The sequence below is a fragment of the Mugil cephalus genome, chromosome 15 (assembly GCF_022458985.1).
Source record: "Mugil cephalus isolate CIBA_MC_2020 chromosome 15, CIBA_Mcephalus_1.1, whole genome shotgun sequence".
NCBI classification, from domain to species: domain Eukaryota; kingdom Metazoa; phylum Chordata; class Actinopteri; order Mugiliformes; family Mugilidae; genus Mugil; species Mugil cephalus.
Genome location: NC_061784.1, coordinates 20,500,689 through 20,527,334, shown reverse-complemented (window position 1 = coordinate 20,527,334; position 26,646 = coordinate 20,500,689). Strand labels below are relative to the sequence as shown.

Below are 26,646 nucleotides of genomic sequence, written 5' to 3'. Positions count from 1 at the left end.
AAGCAGGGCGCATCAGTGTTAGTGTTTCCCTTGACCTCTTCCGTTGAGGAGGCCCGACCACATGATCTGATCACAACAGCATGTGCTTTGATAAGCTCTGGCTTTAACCCAACAGCTTTATCTGCTACACCTCCGGGTCTCCCGCCGCTCGATATATTGACGCCCGTGTGAAAAAAAAAACAAAAAAAACGGATACTTGCTGCAACCGGGGTTATGAAAAGAGGACCGACCTAATCCGGCCAATGCTGAAAATACAGAAATGATTACAGAGGAGCCAGATCTGGGTCAATATTCATCAGAATTGTCCTTGATGGATAGATTCACATGAGCAATCTGATTGGTCAGAGACGTTTTTCCAGCTGTGTGAATTATTCCCATAAAGCTAGCGATACTTTGCTAGCGATGTTTTAGTTTGCTTTGATTGCTTTGCTGGCTTTTTTGAAAAAAAAATTATTAACCTTGGGAAGAAGTAAGTGAGTAAATCTGATCCTCCTTAAGCTATTGCTGAGCTTGTGGGTTGATTGGTTATGCTCCTGCATTTAGCATTTTCTTGCATTAATGTCACAAGGAAGAACAATTTGAAGATTGCTACAATTAATTGAAACTAAACATGAGGTTTTGTCATGCCCGTTAACATGAGATTATCTGCAACTGAGCGTATTTAGATGTATAATCATCCCCTCGACACGAGAAAAAGATTTGAATTTGAATAATTCGTCTTTAAACCACAGTGGCAGGGTCTCTAACATGATAATGAGAGAAGGGTTTATTTCATCATCGCCGTCATTTGTCAGGGAGTCCACCAGGTGTCTTACAGAATTACATTTGAGCAATTGCTAGCTAGACTGCATCCTAAAAGCGAGTTCATACCTGAAGGAAATGATAAAAAAAAGAAAAAAAAAAAAAAAAAAAAAAGATGAGTTTTGCCCTCAATAATCTTAGGAACCTCAGCTGAAGAAATTTCATATGAAAGTTAGAAAATCCATCTCAAAAGCCTCTGGATGAGCCATTGTCAAGAACCACCGCTCAGTGATCCAAGGCAGCTGTGAGATTTTCTGCTGGGTGGATTTCATTTGCCGCCGTCTCTCTGATAGATTCGCCTCCAACATAACGTTGTACAAATATCCACAAAGCCTGCTTATCTTATCTGCTGATGACACGCACCCAGCAGCCATCACGTCCCTTTGTTGTTGTTGTTATCTACAAGTTTTTTTTGTTTTTTTTTGCATTTCAGGCACTTGACTGAATGTGCTTTCACGCAGCGAAGCTCGCGTTGACTAAAATATGCATTAGCTCAGCATAATAAAAAGAAAGGAAGTTTTGATAGGACACGAGGAAGTCAAACCTGTGACCTTTCAACCACTTTTGTGGCTATGCAGAAAGAGCAGTGCATTTTTTGTAGAATCTTATGCAGATCGACAAGATTTGACGGAAACGGATCGAGGGATGATGAGGAGGAAGGGATGGGACGGAAGGGGTCGAATTTGGAGATGGCAGATGGTCTTCAAGCCCAGGAACAAGACTGAGGGTACATTGGGGGCCTGTCTCAGGAAGTATTTTGCTCCTTGTCCCTGTGATTGTTTTGAGGTAAGATGTAGCAAAGAAGAGAAAATGATTGGGAGGGCTGACGGCTGAGAAGTGAGACGAACAGAGAACAGGGTTAGACACACCTTTACAGGTAAGCGGAAAGTAAAGTAAAGCTCTGAGTAATGATGTCACTAAATGTGCAAAAGAAAAATCGGCAACACTTTCTATGATAGTTGTATTTATAATGCCCTATGAATGCACTCATAATGTTTTATAAGGGGTCAGAGGTCAGGGGATGGTTTGACAGCAACTACAAGAAGAACAGAGGCAAATCTTTAGTGCTCTAGCTGCGTTTGTTTTTATGGAGAAAGGTTTGATTGAAAACACATAAACAGATCACGTTTTTTTGTTTAAAGCAGCCTAATGAGACATTATGTTACCGCATATCATGCAGGCAGCGCAGATTACCCGTAGGTGGCTTAAGATAGCTCGACGAAAGACACGTCTAGTTTTCCCTCACAAATTAGATCGTTTTCATATTCTTGCGTTTAATGATTGAAACCATTCAAAATCATTGCTTTCATACGTAAAACTGTGTGCTTTGTGTAAGCAAACTAAGGCATTAGCTCACAAAACACTAGCAGGACAGAGACATTTCCTACCTGTCCTGGAGAGGGCTCAGCGGAGAAAGGGCAGAAAAGCCGCTTTACGAAGTAGTACATACAGTCAATGCTTTACGACAGTGGGAGGAGCTGGGGACGGATAATAATATTAATAAATATCATAGAAAGTGTTACCGAAAAATCATTTAATAAAAAATCGAATGAGTTTTGTTTCTGCACAATAAGACTGCAAAAGATATGGGAAAAAGAACGACAGGAGGCAAGGCCTTGTCCTTAAACTTAAGTTATAATGACTTATTTAAATGTGCAAAGGAATAAGGATTTGTTCAATTTCTGCAGCGTATAACAGCAGGAATCAAGCATGTTGCTCTGCAGTGAAACATCTCCCGAGCTTTAGTAGCGTATCACTTCATTCAATATAACATTATCCCCTCTTTGGGAAATTGTGCACTGACTAAATAACTGGTAGCTGGGATTGAAAACTGTTTGTGGACTGTAATTTAATCCATGCACATTTCTTAAATACTGTCCCTGTGCTCCTTTATGCTGTGCTGCGGTTTAAAATGCTGCAGCTGGACTATTTAAGAGGCTTTGTGGGAACTTAAGACTAATTCTGCTACAGCCACTTATCAGAGCTGGATGCACCACTTTGTCTTTCTCTTCGCTGTCTTTTATTTGATCCCATCCCAGTCTGCCATTTATTAACTTTAAAAGACAGAATGAAATTTATCATTGTCCTGAAAATACTCAATGTGTTACATTAGAGATGCTGCTCAGTTTTTCTCCCTTTGGTGGTGATCACGGTGCAGATGGTTCCCGCCACACAAAGGAGAAAATCGGAGCGTTGGAAGGTTTCTAGCTCAACTCCTCGCTCCTCTTATACTTTACTTGTGTCACACTAGTCTTATTTGCTCGGGCAACATTTTGATCTGCAGCCAGTTACAGGCATTTACGGAGGCTTTGTCGCCTCCTTTCTTACAGTGTGGAGAACGGAGGCGTCACTCGAGCTGCCGATTTGTGTGTGAATGCCGCCTCCTTGTGGTAAAGTTTGCTCCAATGCAGTCGGTGGTGGAGTCTGCTATTTAACAGCAATTTATTCACGAGAAATTAAGAGATTATTGTGTTTCGAACTTGTTGCACAATTCACGAATAATGAAAACTGAAATGTTTTTTTTTTGTTTTTTTGCAGGAACTTCAAGATTTAAAATCTCAATGCTCGGTGCACGTGGAAAAACTTCTTACATTTTAACTGTTACAACCTTCGATCTGATTCAAATCAAAGTATTCGATTAGATTATATAGATTCTTTATTTACTCCAAGGGAAATTCAGTTGTTAGAACATAAAAAAAGTTTCAGCGGAATTCATTACAATAACAATGTGAAGATTATTCTCAATTCACCACTTGCCCTGTCTAATAAAGCATTTCTCCAAGAAATTGCAAAGCGAACAAATTGTGCTTTAATAACAAAAAAAAAAGATTGTACAGTTTCTACTGTTGATTGCAAGGGTAGTGTCGATCCGTCACATTTACGCAGGGCATACCCCCCCCCCCCCACCCCACCCCTCGTACTGAACAGGACAGTGCAAATCCTTCTAACTGTGTGCCTTTTCTATAGACACGACAACTGAACCAAACTGGCAGGTGGCGAAAAGATAACGAGTAACTTGTGTGGCAAACTGACAGAAGGCATGAAGTGGCAACAGAAAGAAAAAACAACACGTGGCTGTGATGAAATGGGAAGGCCCAAAAATTTTTTTTTTGTTTTACAATACACACAGGGTGCAAAAAGTCAGACAAACAGAGGTAATAGTCCACCGATCTACCCTGACCAGGGGGGGGGGGTGACTAAAAATAAAAGCTTTGTGTGAGAAGGAGGGAACGCCACATTGAAGAGGAACAGAGACTTCACCGAAGTCATAAAACAAACAGGGCCAGCTCCGCGATTCCTGCACAGCAAAATCTGAGCAGTAGAAGAGGTATGTAACAAGTTCAATATAAAGTGATGAAGTAAATATATATATATATATATATGTAAAAAAAGGTCCACCTGCTTACATACATCATATTAGTACATTCTAACAGCATCCGCCTTCATTTAAATGGCTTTCCCGACATAATGCTACCCTCCCCTCACCTTCCTTGGCTTAATGCTTAAAGTGGATATTAATGTGACAGAATGAAAAGTTAAATCAAAACGAAAAGGCTACCCTGCATTTTCTGTAAAAGTGTCGTCAAAATCACATGTGACGGTGAAACGGTTGGATTCAGAAACACAAAACACCTTAAACAGGGCTTCTATCTGCGACACACTTACAACTTCACAATCTTTAAGTATGCACGGTCTGATAACTGCAGTGAAAAGCAGCATTTTGTGTCAATTAAGAGGAGAGAGCTCCTGGGGTAAACGATCAACTCGTATGATTAAACTACGACATTTACATTACAATAAAGTCTAACCCTCTTAATTTTCTGTTTGAAAAATATTCAGCAGTGTGCAAGAAGGAAAACAACCATGTGTGCAGTAAAATGTTCCCAAAATAAAATTTATATCCCCTAGTTAATCAAAAAAAAAAAAAACCCCAAGAAGTTATTAATTTAGCAAAAAATAATACAACAAATAAAAGATAAAGAGAAACAATCTCAGACGAGAGAATAGTCTATCTGTAAGACATCGCGCTGCTTGCTCTCCAACGGGCCTGTAAAAGCAAGAAGAAAGCATCGACCAAGCTCCACAACAAAGCACAGCAGCTCAACAATGAATGGAGAGGCACGAAGTCCGACTAGCTGTGTTTAAGTCTGGACGTACTGTTCCCCCCGCATCAAAAAATATAGTCTCGGGTCATCTTGAGGGACGGCATGGCCTCGGCCACGTTCTGGTCCAGGCGGCGGTACTCCACCGAGTTGCGGGAGCACAGACCGTCCTTCCAGCGGCGGCTCTGCACCAGGAGGAAGATCTGGAAAGAAAGAGGGTTAATCTAAGATGAGTTTGTCAGGGAAAAAGAAATCTGAGGAGAGTGCTAAAATGTAAAACTGAAAAAGAACCCAATCAGGGTCTATAAATAACTACAGTATATACCAGGGGTCAATTTTCAGGTAAAGGACCGGCCAAAGGATGGAGAGAATAAGTAAGGACCCCCTCCCTACTATATGTGTTAAACTCTACCTAATGCTACTTATAAATATACATTATTATTATCATTTTGCATTCAGTATTAAGCTATTTCCTTATCCCTGTTAGATTCATGTTAATGGGTGTGAAAAAAAATATATACGTATGAAAAATGTCTAATCAACCAAGGATTTTGCAGCCCCGCCCTCACCCCCCCCCACCCCCTCCCCCCCACCTGCAAGTGCTTCCACAGACCTACTGTTGAAGACATAGCTTCTTGTTGGAAGCTTTTGGACATTGTGAAAACATGCGTCTTAATTTTCACAAAAAATACACTAAAATATCCAATTCTAGTAGCTTCCGCTTCAATCTCCTTTGTTTTGCTTTGTTTTGTCTGCCTGACGCATGCCAACACTTTGACCCTTCTCAAAAAGACTAACATCTTTTTCCCCTGACCGCGGGATGTGCCTTTCCACATGGTTGATGACAGACTTTAATGATCCACAAGGGAAATTGCTTGGTCACAGTAGCTTGGCTGCACATAAAAAAAAAAAACACTCTTAAAAACCACAAGTAAAAAGAAAGATAAAATAAATATATAGTATAATAAAATACTACTAATACTACAGAACCCCTGTTGATCATACGTGAGCATGATATATTTTACAACAGCAAACTCTTTTAATTGTTCTTTTTCTAAGTTCTGCCTCAAAGAAAACTGTTTTATTGTCCTTTTATCAGTTAAACTGTTGTTTAGTCTATAATGCGTCAAAACGATTTGGAAAGTACACAAACGTTTAATTTTTTTTACACAATAACAACAAAGGAAACCAGCAGGACCTCATATCTGAGACTGTGTTATCATAATTAATGTGGATTAATTTTCTATTTTATCAAATAATTAATCACCGTAACACTGGTTTATTGCATCCGTTTACAGAAACGAAGTGAACTAATTGAAAAATGTAATCACCGCCATCGCAATTTACTGAGCGTGCAGCATCAGCGTCCTCGGGCCGTTACCGTGCCGACACTCACCTTCCTCTTGTTGTGGTAGGTGATGTAGACGATGGCCACCAGGAAGGCCAGGATGACGAGATGAAAGAAGAAGTGGGAGTCCTCGTCTTCGGTGTTGTAGCTGTCCGGTCCCTTGTAAGAGGGCACCTCCATCTCCGTGGCCGGCTGCAGCTTGTTTTCAACGTTTTCCACCTTCTCGTCGTACGGGCTGTCGTCGGCGTCCGCGTAGCTGTCCTCCTTGTAACCGTCTTCGTCATCTTCTTCTTCTTCTTCTCCTCCAAAGTCTGTCAAACTGTTGCGAGTTCCCGGTTCATTATCAGTGGTGTCCAACCCCAAGTCGGAGTCGAGGTCCGACCCCGCGAATGGGTCCGTTAAGTCGGGCTCTTTGAGGTCGGTCTGAGGAGCTTCGGACTTGTCCGCTTCAGGGCTTGTCGGTGCGTCGGATTTGGAAGGGGTGGCGGGAGCTTCGGGAGTATCATTCATTGGGGTTTGAGGTTTCTGTGGCAGCTCCTCTGCGTCTTGGGTTTTGTTGTCCTTTGTTCCTGCATCCAAAGTGTCATTAATACTCTGCTGAAGTTGGTCAGCAGAGCTACCGATGACACTAACTGAAGACTTTTCGTCTTTATTTGTAGATTCCTTTGGTTCAGGTTTTGTTGTTGTGGGAACACCAGAGGTTGCACCGACAGTGGTTGCAACGGCATCTGTGACCGTGGAAGTTGCGACAGTGTCGACCTTGGAAGTTGTGGTGGCTGAACTTGACACAGTTGGATCAGGTTTCTGAGAAGTCAAAGTGGGTTTTTCTGTTGTCTTGCTGTCAGTTTCTGATCATGAGATATTAAAAAAAACAAAAAAAAAAACAAAGCAAGATGTTAGACGTTTGTTTTCACAAATATGTCTGACAAAGTCCTTCTAAACCACTTAAACATGGAACTGTTGCTAAAATGGTTACTTTTTCTTTTATACCAAAATCAGTGGGTGAGTTTGGGACGTTGTAGACACTGTTTTCAGTGTAGCACTTCTAAACACACATGGTGCGACTGCAACACACACAAAAAAAGTGCTGTGTCGGTTGTTTGGGGTTTTTTAGGGTTTTTTAGAGTTTTTTAGGGTTTTTTAGAGTTTTTTAGTGTGACCAAATGTCCTTGTTTTTCTGGGGACAGTCTCCGTTCTGGATGACCTGTCCCCCGGCTAAAGCTGTCCCCGAAAAACGTCCCCAATTTTAGCTTTTTATGAATGAGAAAAGAAAAAAAAATGTTGCGCACAGACTACCAATATTACGGTAGCCGGCCACGCTGCTATTGACATCACAGACATAGCAGTTAAAAATATGTTTAAATATGTTAAAATAAATTAAACCGTAATTGTCCCTGTTTCTTCATTTCATCTTGGTAACATTTATTTATTTATTTTATCTCTTTAGCTCTAAATGTCTGTCAGCGGTGCAGTGCTAACGCAGGGCCACCCAAACCTGTTTTGCTACTAGTGTGGGATTATTCTACAATATTTACTCATCATGACAGAAAAACAGTCCATCCTTAGTCAGAATTTAAAAAAAAATAAATAAAAATACCATGAATTTTGGTCACACCGCCCAGGCCTGACGTTTACATTACTTGAAGGAAGTTTGTGCTCTTGTTACAGATATTCACACCCACACAAGCAGCTATAGCCAAGAAATGAGGCATTGTACTGAGAAAATGCTGTGAAGGGTGGAAGGTTAACAGCCCAGATGCCACAGAAACAATTTAACAGCAGCTTGTTTGTGTGTAATTGCATAGAAACATACCTACTTACCCCGTGACCCTTACATGTCAACAATAGGTTGTGTTTAGAAATTACTTATAAAGCCTCTATCTCCCCACTATATACTTGTTGTTATTCAGAGTTTACTCTTATACTGGCAGATGTTTACATCCATACATCCATATTTGTTTTTGAATTTTAAGTCTTTTTTTTTTTAAAGGTTTCAGCGTAAGAGACACTGACTGTGTCTTTAAACGAAGTGAGGTGTCCGCATTTGGCCAACCATCACGAATCAATGACGCCATTCAACCCAACAAGTGTCAACATTATTTCATCCTCTGGGACCGGGAGGCGTTGCCAAGCACGGGAAAGGAGGAGAACACTAGGGACTTGAAGCGCAGAGTAAGAAACTCCCAAGAGAAGAATGGGTCTATTCATACACATAGGCCCTCGCCAGGATAAATAATCCCTGAACAGGAGATCTTTGTGACGACACGTTTTGCTGCACAAAACAGCGTGTTGGAAAATGAGCGTTATAGCACCTGGTTTCCAATTGATAAATGTCTTAATAGTTATGACAAAGTTTGTTTATATATAAAAAAATTCATTAATAAGTGGTGAAAACAAAAAAAAAGCAGAACCGGAAAAAAAGGAACAACAAAAAGGTGAAGTTGTTGTATATATATATATTGTATGTGAAGTTGCACACTCAGAGTTTTGATGTTGAAGGCGTATTTCAATGAAGACCTTCGGGTCAAAACATCAGTTATTTACATCAGCTTCAATTCCTGCTTAATTTTCACTCAGCTACATTAAACCCATTTGTCAACAGCTGTCACTTTGGACATGTCACTTGGCAGGTAAGTTGTTGATTAAGATAAGGTCATCCTCTCCCTGGGCAAACACTCATATGATCCTTATCCTGGTTGTGGATGACAACTGAACCATAAATGCACCTCTATTTATTTAAGGATAGCTGAAGCAAATGTCATGAAACAAAACCAAACTTTAGAGTCAATGTAATTTTAAACTATTTAGACTATAGTAAAAGGAACGTGGCAGTAATCGTCGTCATTCAATAAACACATCTTTAGTCTTATCCGAGCAGATTTAAGCCAGTAAATAAACTATGACCCCTGCACAGTCAAAACAAGCCGTTCACTGTTTTACAGCCTTTTAATGACCCGTCCCAGCATATTGATGCAAACGACAAAAGGCTTTTCTGTAAATGACTCACTGACAGGGTATTATTAATCGAGCAGATATATGATGGGCATCTGGAACAAGTCACTTCCAAGTAATATAACCACAACAACTCACTGTGGCATGAGGGGATTTCAATTAGTTCCTGGAAGACATTTAGCATTAGACAAATTTTAAAGTAATGTCACTGGGGCTAAATAAATATTTTGTACACAATACGGCTGTCAGAGTCGTGGGGTTATCGAGAGTATAAAGGTTAAGAGAGCACGACTTCCTCATTGATTGTTTCGAGCTGTGTTTGTTATGACTTTATGTAAATTTTATGCTAAAATAAATAGCTAACGCCACGTTCCAACTCACTTGTTAAGACTTGATTTGAGAAACTACTTTAGTGAACTGCGCTACATTTCTCTGATACGGACCCGAGAATTAAAAGAATAATGTTGTATGGACTTTTCCAACCAAAAACAAATCCTGGAAACATCCAACTCACCTGGTCTCTCCCCCCTCTAGCTAACCCATGGATGCGGATACGTGCTAACCAGCTAGCTACAAGCAAAGGAAACAGTTATAATGTCGGATATATTACACAAACGTGTGACCTACCGTCCGGCGCCTCGGCTAGCGGGGCTGACAAGCAGCCGGTGACTAACAGCTGGAGGAAAATAACCAGAAAAAAGGCAGAAAATGCAGAAATAATTCTCCTGCTTCGCCCCATATTTCCGCACGTCGCCATGTTGATGCGTATGTGAAGAGGGCGTGGCCTTGGCACGTCAACACGTCAACACCGGACAGAGCTTTAGGGACGTCAGAGGGACTGGTCAAGAAGCGATAATCCAGTTTAAAAGAATAAAAGACATTCACACACGATCCAATAAAATTCAGAATTATTATTTTTTTTATTTATATAGCACCTTTCAAAATAAATCAGTGACATTCAAACTGCTTTACATTTTGACAAATACACATATCAAAAGTGAAACAAGAAAAGGGACATGGAGACCAATGCATCCATCATACAGAAAAGGATTAGTTATAGTAATGAAAGATGAATATCAGAAAATAAATAAAGATTGAAAACATCAATTCATTTTAACAATAATAAATACAGAAACGACGTAGTAGAGCGAAATAAAATAAAAGATAAAAATATAGAATAAAACATAGGAACACTCAGAATAAAAATAAAAAGTAATAAAACAGAAAAACTGTAAGGCTATGACATAAAAGCCACACTGAATGGGTTTGTTGCCTACATTTAAAAGTGACTCATTCACATGCAAACAAATGCAGTCATGCAAACATGTGACTTATGTTTGCACCTTGGTTCCTTTTTTTTTTTTTTTTTTTTTACCATTCTCTTTACAATAAACCCTAATAACAAACAAATTAATAAATAAAAAAAATGTTGCATATCTGAAACAGATTTTTTTTTTCTTACGAATCAAAAAAGCCATATCGTAGCCTAATAGCACAATTGCCTAAGTCAATTTTTGCCTGACTGTTAAATTATCAATAAAAATTGCTAAAAAAAAAAAAAAAAAATGTTTCTTGCTTTCCAAAATACATTCAAATATGACTTAGGCAATTATGCTATAAGGCTAACGATATAGAAAACTGACGTTGCAAAGCCAGTGGTGTGTGTGGACCATTGCCTCTTCAAAAAGGTTCCACCAGGAGCCCTGCAAAAAAAAAAATAAATGATCAAAGCTCCTGCACAATCTCTCCTGGCTTTGCAATCTCAGTGCAAGTGGCTTTGAGTGGTGCATGAGCTTGATTATCTTCATAGGATGTGTGGATGAAAGAGATCTACAAAAGGTCTGCAGAAGTCATCTCTCTTGTGCTATAGAAGATCACAATTTTATTTTTTTGTTGTTTGTATATTTCATTTTATTGATTTATAGAAATAAACCCAATAGCTTCTGGTCTTGCCTTCATGTCATGGTCGAAACACCTTCTCCCTGCAGAAGCACGGTCCGGTGCATCCTTTTTGATCAAATTATTACTGGGATGTGTTCCCAGGAGCCCAGAGGAAGAAGGACTTGATGGTAGAAAAATGGAACAACACCTCTAGAACGAGCCACAATCTTCATATTTGACCATGAAGAGTCTTGATGAGAGAGGTGGATAAGTTAAGCAAGAGTGAGATCTATACATATTTACACAGGTTTTTTTATTTTTTTTCTCAAATCAGCACATTTAGAAGTTTCTGGTTGAGTAAATGGGAACTAAACAATTAGACTGGCTGTACAACACCAGTTGGAGTTAACAATAACTCACAATTGGGACCTGATTTGTCCTTTTTACAGATATTTTTGAACGATATTTTTGCACTGCCTATCTTACCACTAATTACCTCAATGTCCTCGTTCACTGACCCTGGATTTTATATTATATTCCATATTTTTTAAAATTCCTTACCCACGCTGTACATACTGGCTGTCAGAGCGCTGTATATTCTTGTATATTTTGAGGAAATCTGTCACTGAAACTACCCTCCATAAATACTTTTAACTGAACTAATAAATCAGAGACATTATAACCGTCTCAGTGCAGAAACATGTGGGAAACTCTAAAACTAGACCTGTGCACGATGTGCCCTCAACTCCAAATCAAGTCTCCAGTTGCTAGTCGGACTGTGAAAGAGGAAGTTTTGGCCTGAGTATTCATATTATGACTCTGTCTGCACTGAAAGCCACAAAATGTTGGTTATTCATGTGAGCGACGTTTAAACCCACAGTAACTAATCTTAACTTGCAGTGATTCAGTCAAATAGGTCCCCTACACACTCCCTACACACGAGACATCATCCAGTATCCACTCACTAGCTGCAGACTCTGACCTAAACCTCAACATACACGATCAGGCATAACATTATGACCTCTTTCCTAATATTGTGTAGGTCTCCCCTGAGCCTCCAAAACAGTTGTGACTCATCAGAGAATGGACATGGATCTTCTGAGGGTGGTGCCTCTGTGGATCATCCCACAGATGCCTATTACGACCCCGTCGGTAGTCATAATGTTGTGGCTGATCGGTGTGTGTAACTGTCTTTACGTTGTCAAATTCATCTGCTTGTGTTTTCCACAAACTTTCGGACAAATTTGGGTTCATATCACAATCACGAGACACGAGTCAATCAGAATAAAACACAAGTAGAAACCGGTTCAAGATGTTCTTTATTTAGTTCAAGGAATGACAATACTCTCAAGTACACTAAGCATGATTCCCATAACCAGCTTTGGAAGACTACCATATCATGGCCACTGTATTCATCGTTTTCACCCTCCGAAGAGCTTCAGCAGCAGCAGCTCTCACCCAGGGGAGTTCAGCCTGGTGCATGATAGGTTTCCGTTTTGTTTCCTTTTGTTTGCTCGGCCAGGAGGAACCGACCGGTCGTTGCCTCTGTAAGACTTCTTAGGTGGATTTAAACTACGCAAGACCATCAATAAAATAATAATAATCTGTTTTGCTATATGTAACAAAAGACATCGTTCACACCAAATGCACGGACACAAAAGACGAGTGAGACAAAAACACAGAATGTACACGTTGGGGTGTAGTGTCTCTTAGAGCTACGGACAGCTGCTTATATCAGGGACAACTAACCCTTCCCATTTTAATATATATCAAGAGCTTCCAAGTGCAGACGTGTTCAAATAAAATTGCTATTTCACCGTAACACCTTTTTTGAGTGCGGAGTGCTCTGCAACAGCACCATCTGGTGGCGTAACTACTCAACTGTACTCTAGACGCAGTGAGCCCTTTTGCATCATGGGCTGATCTTTTCTTTTTCTTTTCTTTTTTTACTTCCCTTTTCACTGCATTGGAAAGCAGGGAGACACAAATTAAAGAACTGTGTACGAATCTAGTGAAATGAAGAGTGAAAACCAATATGTACCCAAGGCTACTTTTCCCTTATGAGCTACACAATTCCAAGATCAAACTTTCAGCTGAACTGTTGTAGTTTTGTTCTAAGGTGGGCTCATTTATTTATTTATTTATTTCCTTCAAAATAGTGTTCTCTCGAAGGAGCAATTTGTAAAATGGTTTGTCAAAAAAAGTAATAGGACCTTAGTTCAGAGAGGGTCACTTTAGTTACAGTGAAACAGCCCTGAGATACTGAAGCCACTTCCATCATGATGTGCTGTGCTATGATGTGTAACTGAACACAGACTGAAAGGGTCCTACAGCCAGTGTAGAAGCAGAACGAGGAGTAATCGAGTACACACGGTCCCACCTTGTGGTACGAAGCGGTACTACAAGATGTGAACTGTTAAATATCTGTAACACAATGCATAGACGTCGTCGTAGTTGATGTTTCAACACATTCTGTAGTTAATATTAGAACATTTTTAAACTTTGTAACTTTTTAAAACCAAGAATTTTGCAAATTGCCCCCTTTTTTAGCGACGGAGCATCACAATTTGACCTTTAAGCTGTCTCGCTTCCAAATGTAACAAATATAGGGTGGGGGGGAAAGGGGGTTGTGTGAGGGAGAGATAGTCGATAGAGGATTTAGATTTTAAACTTTTTGGTGGGGTGATGGGACGACTGGAAGGCGACGTCCTCCTACGCCTGGAACTCGAGACCGAGTCCGAGCTTGTGGCCACCGGCGTTGATGTTTTTGCCATCGAGGAGAGCAGAAAGTGTCAGCTTGATTCCTGCAGAGACACACGTCAGGAAGGTGAGTGAATGTGTATAGTTCTAGACACAGTACAGGCCAAATGTTTGGAAGCAAGATTAACTTTGTACAAAAAAGATCATGTATTCATTGGTTTACTTTGCACCAAATAAACATGATTATTATATAAAGAGTAACTTATCAGAAGACATTTTTACTAGAATTATTGGGTATTTGAGTTTCTCTTTCTTCAGAGTAACAACAGCATGACATATACGAGATATTCGCTCCACAAGAGATAATTTGTTTGCAGACTCTCAAAAATCAAAGAGTTAAAGTGAATAATGGAAACTGTGATTTGTTTTTTTTTGTCTTTTTACTTTTGCACCAAAGCTGTGACTCTTGCAAATCTTCTCCACCCTAAAGCTGAGCCCTTCTTTTCTTTTGCTGACATTTATTCAGCAATGAGCTGGTGCATGTCAATAAAAGCAAATAAAGTAAAGTAAAATCTGATCATGCAGTAAATGCATAACAAAATACATATAAAACTCATGCTGGTTTTTAAGAAAGGCAACAGAAACAGAAATGTTTGGCTTGCATATATGTGTGTATATATATATAGTTCACATCTAATTTCCACTGCTCAGAGTGAGACATTTCAATCATTAAATGTTTTTTTTTATATATATATATAAATATTGTTATCTCTGTGTCCAAGTTGCACTCATTACTACACTCACCTGGCTTCAGAGTCTGAGTGTAGCCCAGGCCCACGAGGCTGGAGTTGTTCACCTTGGCCTGTGTGAAAACCACAGATTAAAATCATACACAGACAAATGCATCCTGATAAACTGACCACGCCAGTGTTGGGTTATTTATCAGCCGCTCCAAGCAAATTGTGCAACTGAGTGACAGTTACACCAAAATTACCCCAAAAACAGATGCTTTTCAGAATATTGGCCACACAGTTAACTTGTTAATGAGGGTTTACTAGAAATTGCATATAATCACACCAACAACCGATCACACTAATTGGCTCTGCTGCAAATGGGATTGAAGGACTTTGTGGCAGACTAAATTAGCCCCGGCCTTTCTGTGGCAAACACACTCCTCCATTTGGCAGCTCTGACTTGGATGAGTTTCTCTCAGACCCAGCAAAACGTGATGGATTCACATGGAACTGAAACCAGCTTTCCAAGTTGGTCAGGACACGCAGCAAAGATATGATCTACACTACGTGACACCTCACAGATGATTCACGGGACAAATTTGTATCATCTAAACCTGAATTTGAATTCAGGAAGTAGATTATCAGAGATCGCACTAAACCGGCACTTCAGGTCTCACACTACTCACAGAGAAGGATGCGTCGGGATCAATCTGATACTTGGCAGCGATGCCGAAGCGGGTGTTGCTGTTTCCCGCGGTCCAAGCCAGGTTGACGGCCGTCTCCAGCTGGTCATTGACCTTCTGGTAGATGGAACCACCGAACTCTGTGCCATCATTTCTGAGGGGAAAACATTAGCGTACAACATGTTTATTGTTACTGGAGCACAAATTCTAAATGATTAAATGTGATATTTGTAGCTGAAAGGGATAAACGGTGTTATTGTGTTTTGTAAACAGAGCCGTGCATGTCTGTTAAAGCCTTCCTCGCTGATGTAAAGCCTACATGACACTTGGTGTGACCTCAGACAGGCTTGGCCAGGGGCACAGCAGGAAACAAGACTAACACTGTGCTCCGTCTCTGTCTGTCTCCGTCTGACGCCACCTCACGCTTCCTTTTTCACCGAGGACCGCCAACACTCACTCCATCTCACCCGCAATATACTAAATCCCATCACCTGGGTATAAAAATAGCTGACGAGTCACCTGGGTGGTCGGCAAAGGGCCAAACAGTCAACAAGTTAGTCAGCCAGACGTTAGTTGGCCAGACGAGGGCAGGAAAAAAAAAGAATTCCTAAGAGGTTGAATGTGATCCTCCTAACTACCTTCAGTTTGGATTTACACTGACGCCACAGCGCAACCAACGCTGAATATAGATGAGGAGAAGTCGCATTTGTTTCCCAGTTCTTTACAAATTTACAATATAAAGGGCGATTTTAATGTGCATCGATAACCGGTTCTTTTAAAATACTGATATCATTAGCCTTCATGCTTATTATCGACTCCCCTTACAGATACATTTCGTGCCCTATCTTTACATCCCAGTCCAGCTGTTGGCACCTAAAAGTTATTTGCCGGCCGCCATAAAATGAAAGAAGAATCTTTACGTGGAAGCATTTCGTTCACATCACGTGATGACAATCGAAAGTGTGGGTTCACTTCACCAGAAGGGACTGTAACAGCACAACATGCAATGCAAAGGGCAGCAACACCACCAACATGATGAAGCATCTGTCGCGTCTTAGACAATCTGGTCAATAAGTATCAGCAGAACCAGTTTCCTATTTGGTTTCTAACACAAGCTCTTATATCTTGTTTAGAAATTGATGGAATCGGTAAAGAATTGGATCGATAACAGCATCAATATCAATAAAATCTTACTGCTGCCCATCTCTAAATGGAAGTAACCGTGCTAGCACACTATTCATTGCAGTCTTACACATTTGTGTGGAGTTGGAACTCATCGGTCTTGTATCCAACTGCGAAGTTGCTCTGAGTGATCCTGTTCCTGCCGGCCTCAAAGGTCATCTGGTAGCCGGCCAGCCAGCCCTCGTAGCCCACCACCGCGGCGCCGTGGACGGCTGTGCCGTTGATGTCATAGTGGACGTCGCAGCCGAGGTTGATGTGGTCGCACTTGTAGCCCGTCTTCAGCTTGCCGCCCTTCTTGCTGGTGGCATGTTGGGAATGAAGGAGCAGGTTGTTAATGTCATCCGACAATAAAGGAGCATCAAATTGCTACAGAGTAAACTAGCATGAGACCATCACGCTCTGAGGTCTAGGTCAATGCTCTTTGCTATTCGTCCTGTATTTATTCATCATTTGTGAGACAGACTCACCAGCTGCAATGATGCAACTTAAACAAGTCTAATGTGAGATCGTTAACCCTAACCCTAACCCTAACCCTAACCCTAACTTTTGTGGGCCACTGCTGCATTTATTTTAACAGAGATCCCCATTACCGGATCAGTAATTATTATTTTTTTTTCTCTATAACCTCCAGTTATCTCTTCTCTTAATCCACCTCTAACAGAAGCAGGCACATTCACATTGGCAGAGACCAGGATAAACCACGGGACAGACACCCAAGGCATAAAAACCTGGATTTGAAACCCCACTCATTATTAGTTTTTAACTGTCCTTACCCAGTGTTTGGTGAGAAGGATGAATCAAATGTAAGCTTCAGTCCCTTAGCCAACTGTGGAAACAGTAATAAATCGATCAAGTATTAGAAACATAGACTTTTATGAGATTTTAACTTAAATATCTCGATCATATAATTCCCCAAAATACTTTTTCCACATCACCTGGTCCTCAAGGGTGATCTCGGTCCCGAGGGTGTTGTCAGTGTTCCACTTCTCCGTGAAGGTGAGTCCGTGCTCTGCCCACTTGTACTTGGTCTCCAGTGACCCGGCCACCTTGCTGGTCTCGGTGTTGGCGGAGCCTGTGCTGGTGAACTCCTGGACAGAGTCGAGCAGAAAATAAGAGTCGTGCAGACATGTTTGGTAACGTCTTTGTGCTTTGAATGTGCTTCCAATTCGGTGTTTACATAGACAGAGATATACCACTAATATTTATCAGAAGATATTTATCAGTAGAGAAACCAGACTGAAAATCCTGAGGTTGCATTTACAAGGTCAAGACATCCTAATAAGGTCTTAGAGAGCAGATAACGAGCCACCTAATTATCAGCCAGGAGCATCTTAAGCTATGATAGGGCTGCTTGAGTCTGGGCTGGCAGCTCAGATAATCTTATAAGGACTGTCGACGACTTACCAGTCCATTCTCAGACTTTGTTTTCAAGTCCAGCTTGATGAGCCCGAAGCCTGGAAGCGACAATATTTAACAAAAGATCAGAATGATGTCAAATAAAATGAGAACTACACACGCATTTAATCAAAGACAAGCTTCTTAACACTCCTATATGCAAGCACCAGCTATTTTTTTTTTTTAAATAAAGTAAGAACCACTTGAATGTCGATACCCCTAACCAAGCAAAATGTTCACTTCAAAACACATTGAAAAAGCCATTGATTAGTGTCTCATTTATCATTCTCCAGAGCACATTTGAAGTTATTTATATGGCACAGACTTGACGCGTGCATTGATTTGATGCAGCTCTAGTGAGAGCATTAGGGCTGTCAGTTATGAATAACAGCTAGAAGGTCGGTCAAACAGACCCTGACCTCGTTTTCAGGGTCAGCATCACAGCCATGCATTGACTCTTGCAGCTACGCTCCACACGCACCAACCTTTATTAAAATTCCTGCAGATTCACTCATTACTGATCATCTTCATCCAAAACTGCAGTTCACCATCTACAAAATGGTTTAAAGACCCAAAGAGACTCAGGCCTGCAGTGCTTTTAAGTTCCTCCATTACATCTGTGCATATCTGCACGTATACACAAAAACTACACTTGTATTCAATAACACCATAAATTCACACATGCCTCTTTATTAAAATGCTTGTGAACCTTAAAGTCCTAGCCAAGGCTTTGTCTACTTCTTTCTACATTCCTATCCAGTTCTTTCCTTCAAGCATGTTCAGTCGATCTTATAAAAACCTCAAACAGCTCCACCCTTTCACTCCAATTATAACATGACTAATACATCAAATGTATTGCATAATTTTCCTCAGTCTCTTTATTTGTTTTGCTCAAACATATTTCACCACTTCGTTCTCAAAGTTTGAATTCCTTCCACAATTATGGTGCAAGACAAACTCGGTCACCTGGCATATTCTAAAGGGCCACATCGGGTTCTCAGTGCAGAAACATGTGGGAAACTCTAAAACTAGACCTGTGCACAGTGTTCCCCTCAACTCCAAATCAAGTCTCCAGTTGCTAGTCGGACTGTGAAAGAGGAAGTTTTGGCCTGAGTATTCACATTATGACTCTGTCTGCACTTAAAGCCACAAAATGTTGGTTATTCATGTGAGCAACGTTTAAACCCACAGTAACTAATCTTAACTTGCAGTGATTCAGTCTTGATTCAGTCAAATAGGTCCAGTGCAAGAACTGGGAACTCCCTACACACGAGACATCATCCAGTATCCACTCACTAGCTGCAGGCTCTGACCTCAACATACACCATCAGGCAAAACATTATGACCTCTTTCCTAATATTGTGCAGGTCTCCCTTGAGCCTCCAAAACAGATGTGAATCATCAGAGAATGGACATGGGCCTTCTGAAGGGAGGTGCCTCTGTGGATCATCCCACAGATACTTGATCAGTTTGGGATCTAGTGAATTTGGAGGCCAGGTCAACACCTTGTGCTGTTCTTCATGTTTTTTTGAGTTGTTCCTAAAGCATTTTGTGTATGTGTAAAGCTGCATCCTGCTGGGGAAGGCTGCTGCAATCAAGGAGAGTCCCAGTAGAACACTTCTCCTGTCAGTGGTCAAAATGTTGTGGCTGATTGGGTTCGTACATTGCACAAAACAAACTAATTATTAATTAATAATTATGCTATTCCATGCAGAAAAAGCTCCATCATGGCCTCAGTACTTCATATTTCACGTCCAAAAGTGTGATAAAAACCATCGATGACGCAATTCATCATGACAGAGTTTGTGTCTCAAACAGTTTTCCTTTAAATCATACTGCTGCTACTTGGTGCTTACCGTATCCCTTGGTAAAAACATCCTTGGCAGACTTTCCAAGGTCAACGTAGGTGGGAGGTACAGCCATTATCTGAAAGGAGAAAGAGGCAAAATGTCTGACCGACTGTTCCTCCATGTAACAGCTTCACAACCAGAGCCAGCGCTCAAAACAACACAAAGAGAGGACATCACAAAGCAGCAGAGGAATAGACTGACGGATCAGATGTGATGTGTCCAGAGAGAGAGAGATAGAGCGATAGATGGAGAGATAGAGAGAGAGATCAGCAGTGGTGCCAGCAGAGGAGGGCAGGAGCAACTGGAGGTCACTGATGGATAGGAAAGGTACAAATCTGCTGGAAGTTATTGGCTTACATGAGGCACACACATCAACACTTGCACACTCACTCTCCTTCGAAACGGCGGCCAGGCAGCTCGACTTTTCAATAATTACAGTCAAAACCTTTAGGCTCTCGGTTTCAAATTACTGCACAGTGCAGGGAAACTTCGAGGTCAACAAGACACCGTAATAATTTTCCTAAATCAAATCTGATGTTTCATAACCTAAGACGCCAACTTTAGAGGAGGACAAAGAAGGCCTCACACAGAGGCACAAAGCAGACCCTTTAACAACCCTCTGGATTGGCTGCTCTCGTGTGTGTGAGGACTCTTTTGTCCTTCATTCTCCTCAACAGCCGGTTGTGAAAGACAGGATGTCTATTTCGCCACTGGAACAGACGCGGCTACCATTTTCGATAGCTTAACAGTTAGCACGGCGCTGCAGTTGCGCAGGTGTATCGATAACATGCATAGAGAATAGAGAATATTGGTAGAAGATAAGAGCGGGAATTTCAACAGTTTACGAAAGGTGAAGAGCAAACTTAGGCCATGCAATTCCTTCAGCTGCAAGAACGATTCAACAGTATTGCAATATCTAAAAAAAAGAAAAAGAAAAGAAAAAGAAATGCACAAAATCTACACCTCTCACCTACAATCTGTTAAACTATCTGAGAATAATCCTGGTGAAATCTGGCCCCTCAAAAAACATTAACATCATGATCTTCACAACTCCTGGCTTCCTCTCCCAGTTGCACTGCAAAATTTGACCTCTGACATCTTCTGAAGCCCGTGTCCAGCTGTCACCATAGTAACACGAAGAAACCCCCATCCACAAACCCCATGTGTATTCCTAAGGTCATAAAGAAACACTTGGGACAGGAAGTGGACTAATGTCACAAAGCTGCAGCACCAACACTTGGACACACAAATAACTTGCCCTCATACACATCCACACCCTGCTTTTAAAACGTTAAACACATAGTTTGCCCGTGCACCAACTGTGCAAGGGCAGTTTTATGGCCTTCACACTTGACTTGAGGCAGAAATGTCAGAGGCCCTAGAGGACATGGGAGTAGGGGCTAGTTTTGCATATATGACAGCCTGCAAAGAGTTACCTTTTAGAAAACACACTGACTTTAAGTTAATAATTTAGACATCCTAATTACAGCTCTGAGGATGTTCTTTAAAAAAAAAAAAAAATAGGCCCCGAGTCTTTCCTGGTCAGACATGCCTTTCCAAAATTGTTCTTAATTTATTTCGTAGTTCCTAGTGCTTTTACTGTACTCTGTAGCACTTTGAGCTTTTCCATGAATAATTCTTTATAAATAAAATTGATTATTATTATCATTATTATTATTATTATTATGTATACACACACCAGTAAATGTGATGCAATGTAAGCATGACGTGCATCATCCATGCACTGCCCTTCAGCACAACCTTAGTTTTAGCCTAGTTCATACACAAAAAAATATATATAAAAGTGAGTCAAAATTGAATTATTTTAAAAGTTATAATCCCTATCAGAATATATATTAGGAAAAGAAAAACAGCAAGGACCACTCGACTAAGACAAGGTGGTTAAAAAAAATGCAGCATCTTCACGAATGCCCTCGCCTGCTAACAGGTTAGCATTAGCTCGCTATCAAGGTGGACATGTGTCCTCCGGTGAGCGTTGACAAGGAAACAGGGACACAGTTAGTAAGTTAGTTAGTTAGGTTTGACGTTTTTATAACTCGCTACCTGTATAACTACTGACAGCTTCGTCCCTTCACTGTCAAACAACCGCGACGCTAAGACATTAGCCACCGAGCTAACAGCAGTGGACTCGTAGAAAAGCAGCAGGCCGACTTACACCTAGCTAGCTCCGGTTGTTAAAACTGACGCACGAAGCACTACAGTGGCTAATTGACACGGAGCCGAGCCGTACGTAAAACTGTCAACGGTAGTTGTGTTTCAGTGTAAGGATACAAAACATACCTCTGTGTGTGTGTGTTTGTTCCAGTCCTAGCCGAGAAGGAGCTCGTGCACCACCGCACAAAGGGAGGAGAGAGGAGAGAGGAAAGAGGAAGGAGGCGGCGTCACGTAACCACCAGCAGCATCACCTTGTCACAGTCAAAGATACAACATTCAGCCGAACGGCAAGATAGTTCACGCCAGTACGGAAGTTCCGAAACAGTCTCCTCCTACCTTCGCGTTTTCTTTAAATTAACGCAGTGAACTGAGGAAACGCGCGTAATCAAGAATTACAATGTTAATATCAAACTACTGTGTCACAAAGCTTAATCATTTTGGTTAAAAATAAATAAAAGAACTGCATTTAAATGAGAAGATGAGGTTAGGAACAATGAGTGCAACTTAAAGACATGAATGTCAATAAAGACCTTGCAGACCCTGCAGAATTTTAGCAGGACACGACTAGACACGTCCCATTTGTCTTTTTAATTAGTTTTACTCTACACAACAATGTGCAACACAAACAAGTGCAATATTTTCATTTGACAGATAACAGTGACTCTTACTATGTGTGAATGGGATCATGTTAGTGTTTTTTTATATATATTTTTTTAATATATATATTAAATAAGTTAATTGTATATATTGTTTTTATTCTATTTTTTTTTCATTTCCTTTATTTTTATTTATGCATTTATTTTATTCCTGTGCTTCTGCGTAAGGGGCCTTAGGTCAGCTTAATTTTGTTGTACATGTACAATGCCAATAAGACATACTATTCTTTCTTTCTTTCTTTCTTTCTTTCTTTGTATTTTTTTATTTTTTTTTTTACTCTAATTTGTGATTTTTGACTCACTGCTACAGCATTAGTCCTAGTTACTTTTCAGGTACTCAAAAGAATATTATTTTTAAACAAACGCTAATGAGCTTGTGTCATTTGATTAATATTTATTTCAATCCGAGAGAATTTAAACCGGGCTACCACCCTAAGTTGACAGGCTAAATAAACAAATAAAGCATCCATCCATCCATCCATCCATCCATCCATCCATCCATCCATCCACCCACATCTCTGGTTAAGGCAATTATGCTATTAGGCTAACGATATGACAAAACAGAAATAGCAGGGACGGGGCGTCATCTCGCTCTGCAACAAACTCTCTGAAATCTTCCTGTTAATATTTTGACGCATGCGCAGTTTTCTCCCCGCGGCACGCAACTCCCGCAGCATCAGTGCAACAAACTCCTTTCAACAGCTGACTGGAGATAACATTTCTGTCGCTTTCGCTCCAAATGTCATCCCTGTACATATATGTCGGTTACACAAAGGACAGAGGAGACTTCCCGACATCTGTAATGTTACGTCACATCTGTGGGCTACAAAACAGAAGGTCAGGATGCGCTTTTAGAGGTCATGTGATTACACAGTTTCCCTTACACTTTCGTCAAATCATTTTTAACTTCCATTACTCATTAATTGGTCTTCATTTAGTCTTTAGGATAGCCACAGTCAAGCAAACATTAGCTTGTGTAATTAAGTACATTTACTCAAGTACTGTAGCACTAAATATATCTATATATATATTTACATTTATTCAGTTTTTAAAAGCTAGTTTCTTTATTTCCTATAATATTAATGTATATTATATTATAATTTATAGCAGCAATGCATGTTTTTATATGATATAACAGCTACCTGTTTGCTTGGGTACATTTTTTTAATGTCAGTACTTTTAAAGACTTTTGTTTAATTTAAATATCTGAATATTTCCACTATCTCATTTGTACACAAGCTATATTAAATAGGGATTAGTTTCAGCTTGTTATTTTTATTGTTATTAATTTATTTACTGATTTATTTAGTTTTCTTGGGACATTCCATGACTTGGATGAAAGAGAATCTTCCCAGATTTATTAAACATGACAAAACTACTCAGCTGCCCTTTAAATAAAAAATAAAATCTCTAATGATGTCAGACCAGTATGAAGGTCACTCTGAAGGAATTATAGTGATTTGGTTGAATTCTCTTCACGAGGATTACTTCACTTTATGCCTCGAAATGCATCTTTGTCTACGACCACGATCCGTGACAAAGATATAAACGTTCAGGAGAAACATTTATCTCAGCACTAATTTATGACGCGTACAATAAAACAGCTCTCACTGGAGCTTTTTATTGCCTTACCTGGTTTGTGTTTGCAGAGCGGGACTGCGCAAGGTTTTGCAATTTTAAGTTTAAGTTCTGTAAGCAAGATTTCACAGAAACGCAGCGGTGTGGTTGAGCTAAGGGAACATTGCCAAAACCTGAAGGTGCTTCCTTTGCAGCGAGTACAGCTGGCACAAAAAAAAAAAAGAAAGAAAGAAAAAAAAAAACTTTCTCGTGCACTCGTTCACCTCTCATCTAATTTTAATGATTTCATTTGTGTCTCCAGACGTGAGCACGTTTCTCCTGCAACATGACTGAAAGCACAGATAAATAAAACAAAACTTCCCCTGTTTGGTTTTAAGAGAGGTCACTGAAATCCCCTGATATGAAAAAAAAAAGTCGAGGACTTTGTCAAGTGATCGGGAAATTACATATAGCCACCGACCGAACTTTTTATGAGTGTGACTGTGGCTGTGGGCCTCTACTTGTGTCAAAGGTTTGAGGGGTAAAACCCGTCGTGGCATCCTCTCTGCCTTCTGAACCCGAGACACAAAGCCGAGGCTGCATCAGGCTGCTTGTAGTTAACCCCGTGGCCAGTAGATGTCAGTGTTGGTAACAATCTGGAAAACTTTAACTCGCTGCGTTTTAGAGGAATGTTCTGTGACTGTTTAAAAAGTCAAACCTTTAGTCTAATCTAGTCATAGTTTCCACAACATTTTAAATATATTTCTTCAACTTTTACTTATATTCTCCATTGAAACGTGGACTAATCATTTGCAAAATTACATGATTTCTTTGTTTGTTTCTTTCTTTTATAAATCTATAACTTTAATCTGTTCACAGCAAAACTTTATATATATAACAAAATATATTATCACTGACTAAAATTCAGTTTTTCCATCTTCTTATTGAGCAAACACTCACTAACCTGTTAATATTTGACTAGTTTTTGCTTTACTCGCTTCCACTTTGGGGGGATTTATTTAGTCAAGGACTCGACGACAAGTTAAATGTCCTGCAGATGCACGCATTTGTCGAAAAGCCAGCGTTCATGTGATCCTTTATGGGAAAGGAGTACCGTGCAAGATTAATTCAGAGAGCCAGACACATGTCATCACTTTGCCAGGAGGATTTTACACTGAATATCGCTGAAGACTGAATATAGATTATCTTTCCTGTCACTAAACTAATCCCTTACCTGCTTTTAAACTTTTAATTTTCTTTCTTCAAATGTTGCCAGCTGTTGTTTTGTTTTGTTTTGTTTTTTTGCTTTATATCTTTCTTTTTTTTTTTCTAATAGCGCTGCGGTTTTTCACACATTTTTGATGCAACGTCATTAAAATTGTTTCGGTGATTTAAATGTTTTCAAGGCCCCGGCCCTCCTGATGGGAAACAGTGATTAATACCATTAATTAAAGTCATGGCTCATAAATAAAAAGCGGGGCGCATGAGAGGAGATGGCCCGCTCTTCCCGCGCCCGCCACCGTCCCACAGCTTGTTGCCATTAAACAAACATATTTAACTTATTTCCTGGTGTGTACTTAGGAGCCTCCAACTCTGTTTTATGTGCTTGCATCACCGAATCCCAAGTAACATTTAATCAACAGCTAGTAACGTGTTTGTCGCCTGTCGGTCGCCTTCAGAGGCAGCCAAAAATTCATTTCTAGATTATCCCCGAGTCATATCTGGATGCTCTGCTTTCATCCCTCAAGCTTCAAAGCCGGAGCTGTGCTCACTTCAAACAGCCGTCGCCGAGTTGCCAGTCAAACCCCGCTCCAGAAGACAACAAACACTGCAGAAAATGTTAATCAACCCGCGCCGAGCATCACCAAAGTAAATAAAATAAATCGTAAACAGATGCCATAATTTGCAGCATATGGATGAATAAGGCAGCATGTCATCTTTCTTCTTATTTTTTTTAGTTCAGTGGTTCACGCAGAGTCCAAATCCCTCTACCTCCATCCCAATCCATTTCCCAAACCCTCCCTCGTGAGCCTCGCTCGGCTGCTCCTGCTCCTGCTGCTGCGTTTTTCCAGCTCCGAGTGGAAGTCCATAACCGAACCGAGGCTCTGGTTAATACCGGGGTGTAAATCACTTTGCACGTGTCCCTGCATTTAAATGGACCAAAGTCAGCTGCAACCTTTTTTACCTTGGCTTCCGTTCAGCTCACTTGAAAGTTTTTATTTTTTATTTATTTTTATTATTTTTTATAAGACGTAATGGCTTTCAAATCCTGCGAGTTGGGACAGACTCCTGCCGTCAGACGGGGACAGCGAAGGTCCAAGTGGATCAATAAAAAACCGCTGGGCACCGTCCAAAACGTATCACAATGAAGCCTTTTATTGCCTCACAAAAAAACCAAATATCTTTCAATTATTCTTACGCAATTTTACGTAAAAAAAAAAGCCTTGGAACGAGTTGATTCAGACATTAGACCGGGAGTAACACACAAATAGATCCCTGTTGGCATATTAGGCTTTAGTTTATTAAATTAATTCTATTAGATGTTAGTCGTTTGATTGCTGATAATAATAATAATAATAATCCCTCTTTGCGCAGAGCAAATAAATCAACTTGTCCTGGGACGCTGACG

At 40.3% G+C, this 26,646-nt stretch overlaps 2 protein-coding genes across 2 annotated transcripts; both read right to left on the bottom strand.

The window, feature by feature from the left end:
• Nucleotides 1-3,439: 3,439 nt before the first annotated feature.
• On the bottom strand, nucleotides 3,440-9,984 carry c15h5orf15 (chromosome 15 C5orf15 homolog). Its single transcript, XM_047607445.1, has 3 exons — nucleotides 9,832-9,984; nucleotides 6,301-7,100; nucleotides 3,440-5,107 (listed from the first exon to the last, which is right to left on the bottom strand). Exons 1-3 carry the CDS (start codon nucleotides 9,959-9,961, stop codon nucleotides 4,973-4,975), a joined length of 1,065 nt encoding a protein of 354 aa, XP_047463401.1. The 5' UTR covers nucleotides 9,962-9,984; the 3' UTR covers nucleotides 3,440-4,972.
• A 2,403-nt stretch (nucleotides 9,985-12,387) lies between these two features.
• On the bottom strand, nucleotides 12,388-22,065 carry vdac1 (voltage-dependent anion channel 1). Its single transcript, XM_047606852.1, has 9 exons — nucleotides 21,931-22,065; nucleotides 19,636-19,705; nucleotides 17,789-17,838; nucleotides 17,320-17,472; nucleotides 17,158-17,210; nucleotides 16,455-16,682; nucleotides 15,206-15,356; nucleotides 14,590-14,647; nucleotides 12,388-13,889 (listed from the first exon to the last, which is right to left on the bottom strand). Exons 2-9 carry the CDS (start codon nucleotides 19,700-19,702, stop codon nucleotides 13,798-13,800), a joined length of 852 nt encoding a protein of 283 aa, XP_047462808.1. The 5' UTR covers nucleotides 19,703-19,705; nucleotides 21,931-22,065; the 3' UTR covers nucleotides 12,388-13,797.
• Between the last annotated feature and the right edge of the window lie 4,581 nt (nucleotides 22,066-26,646).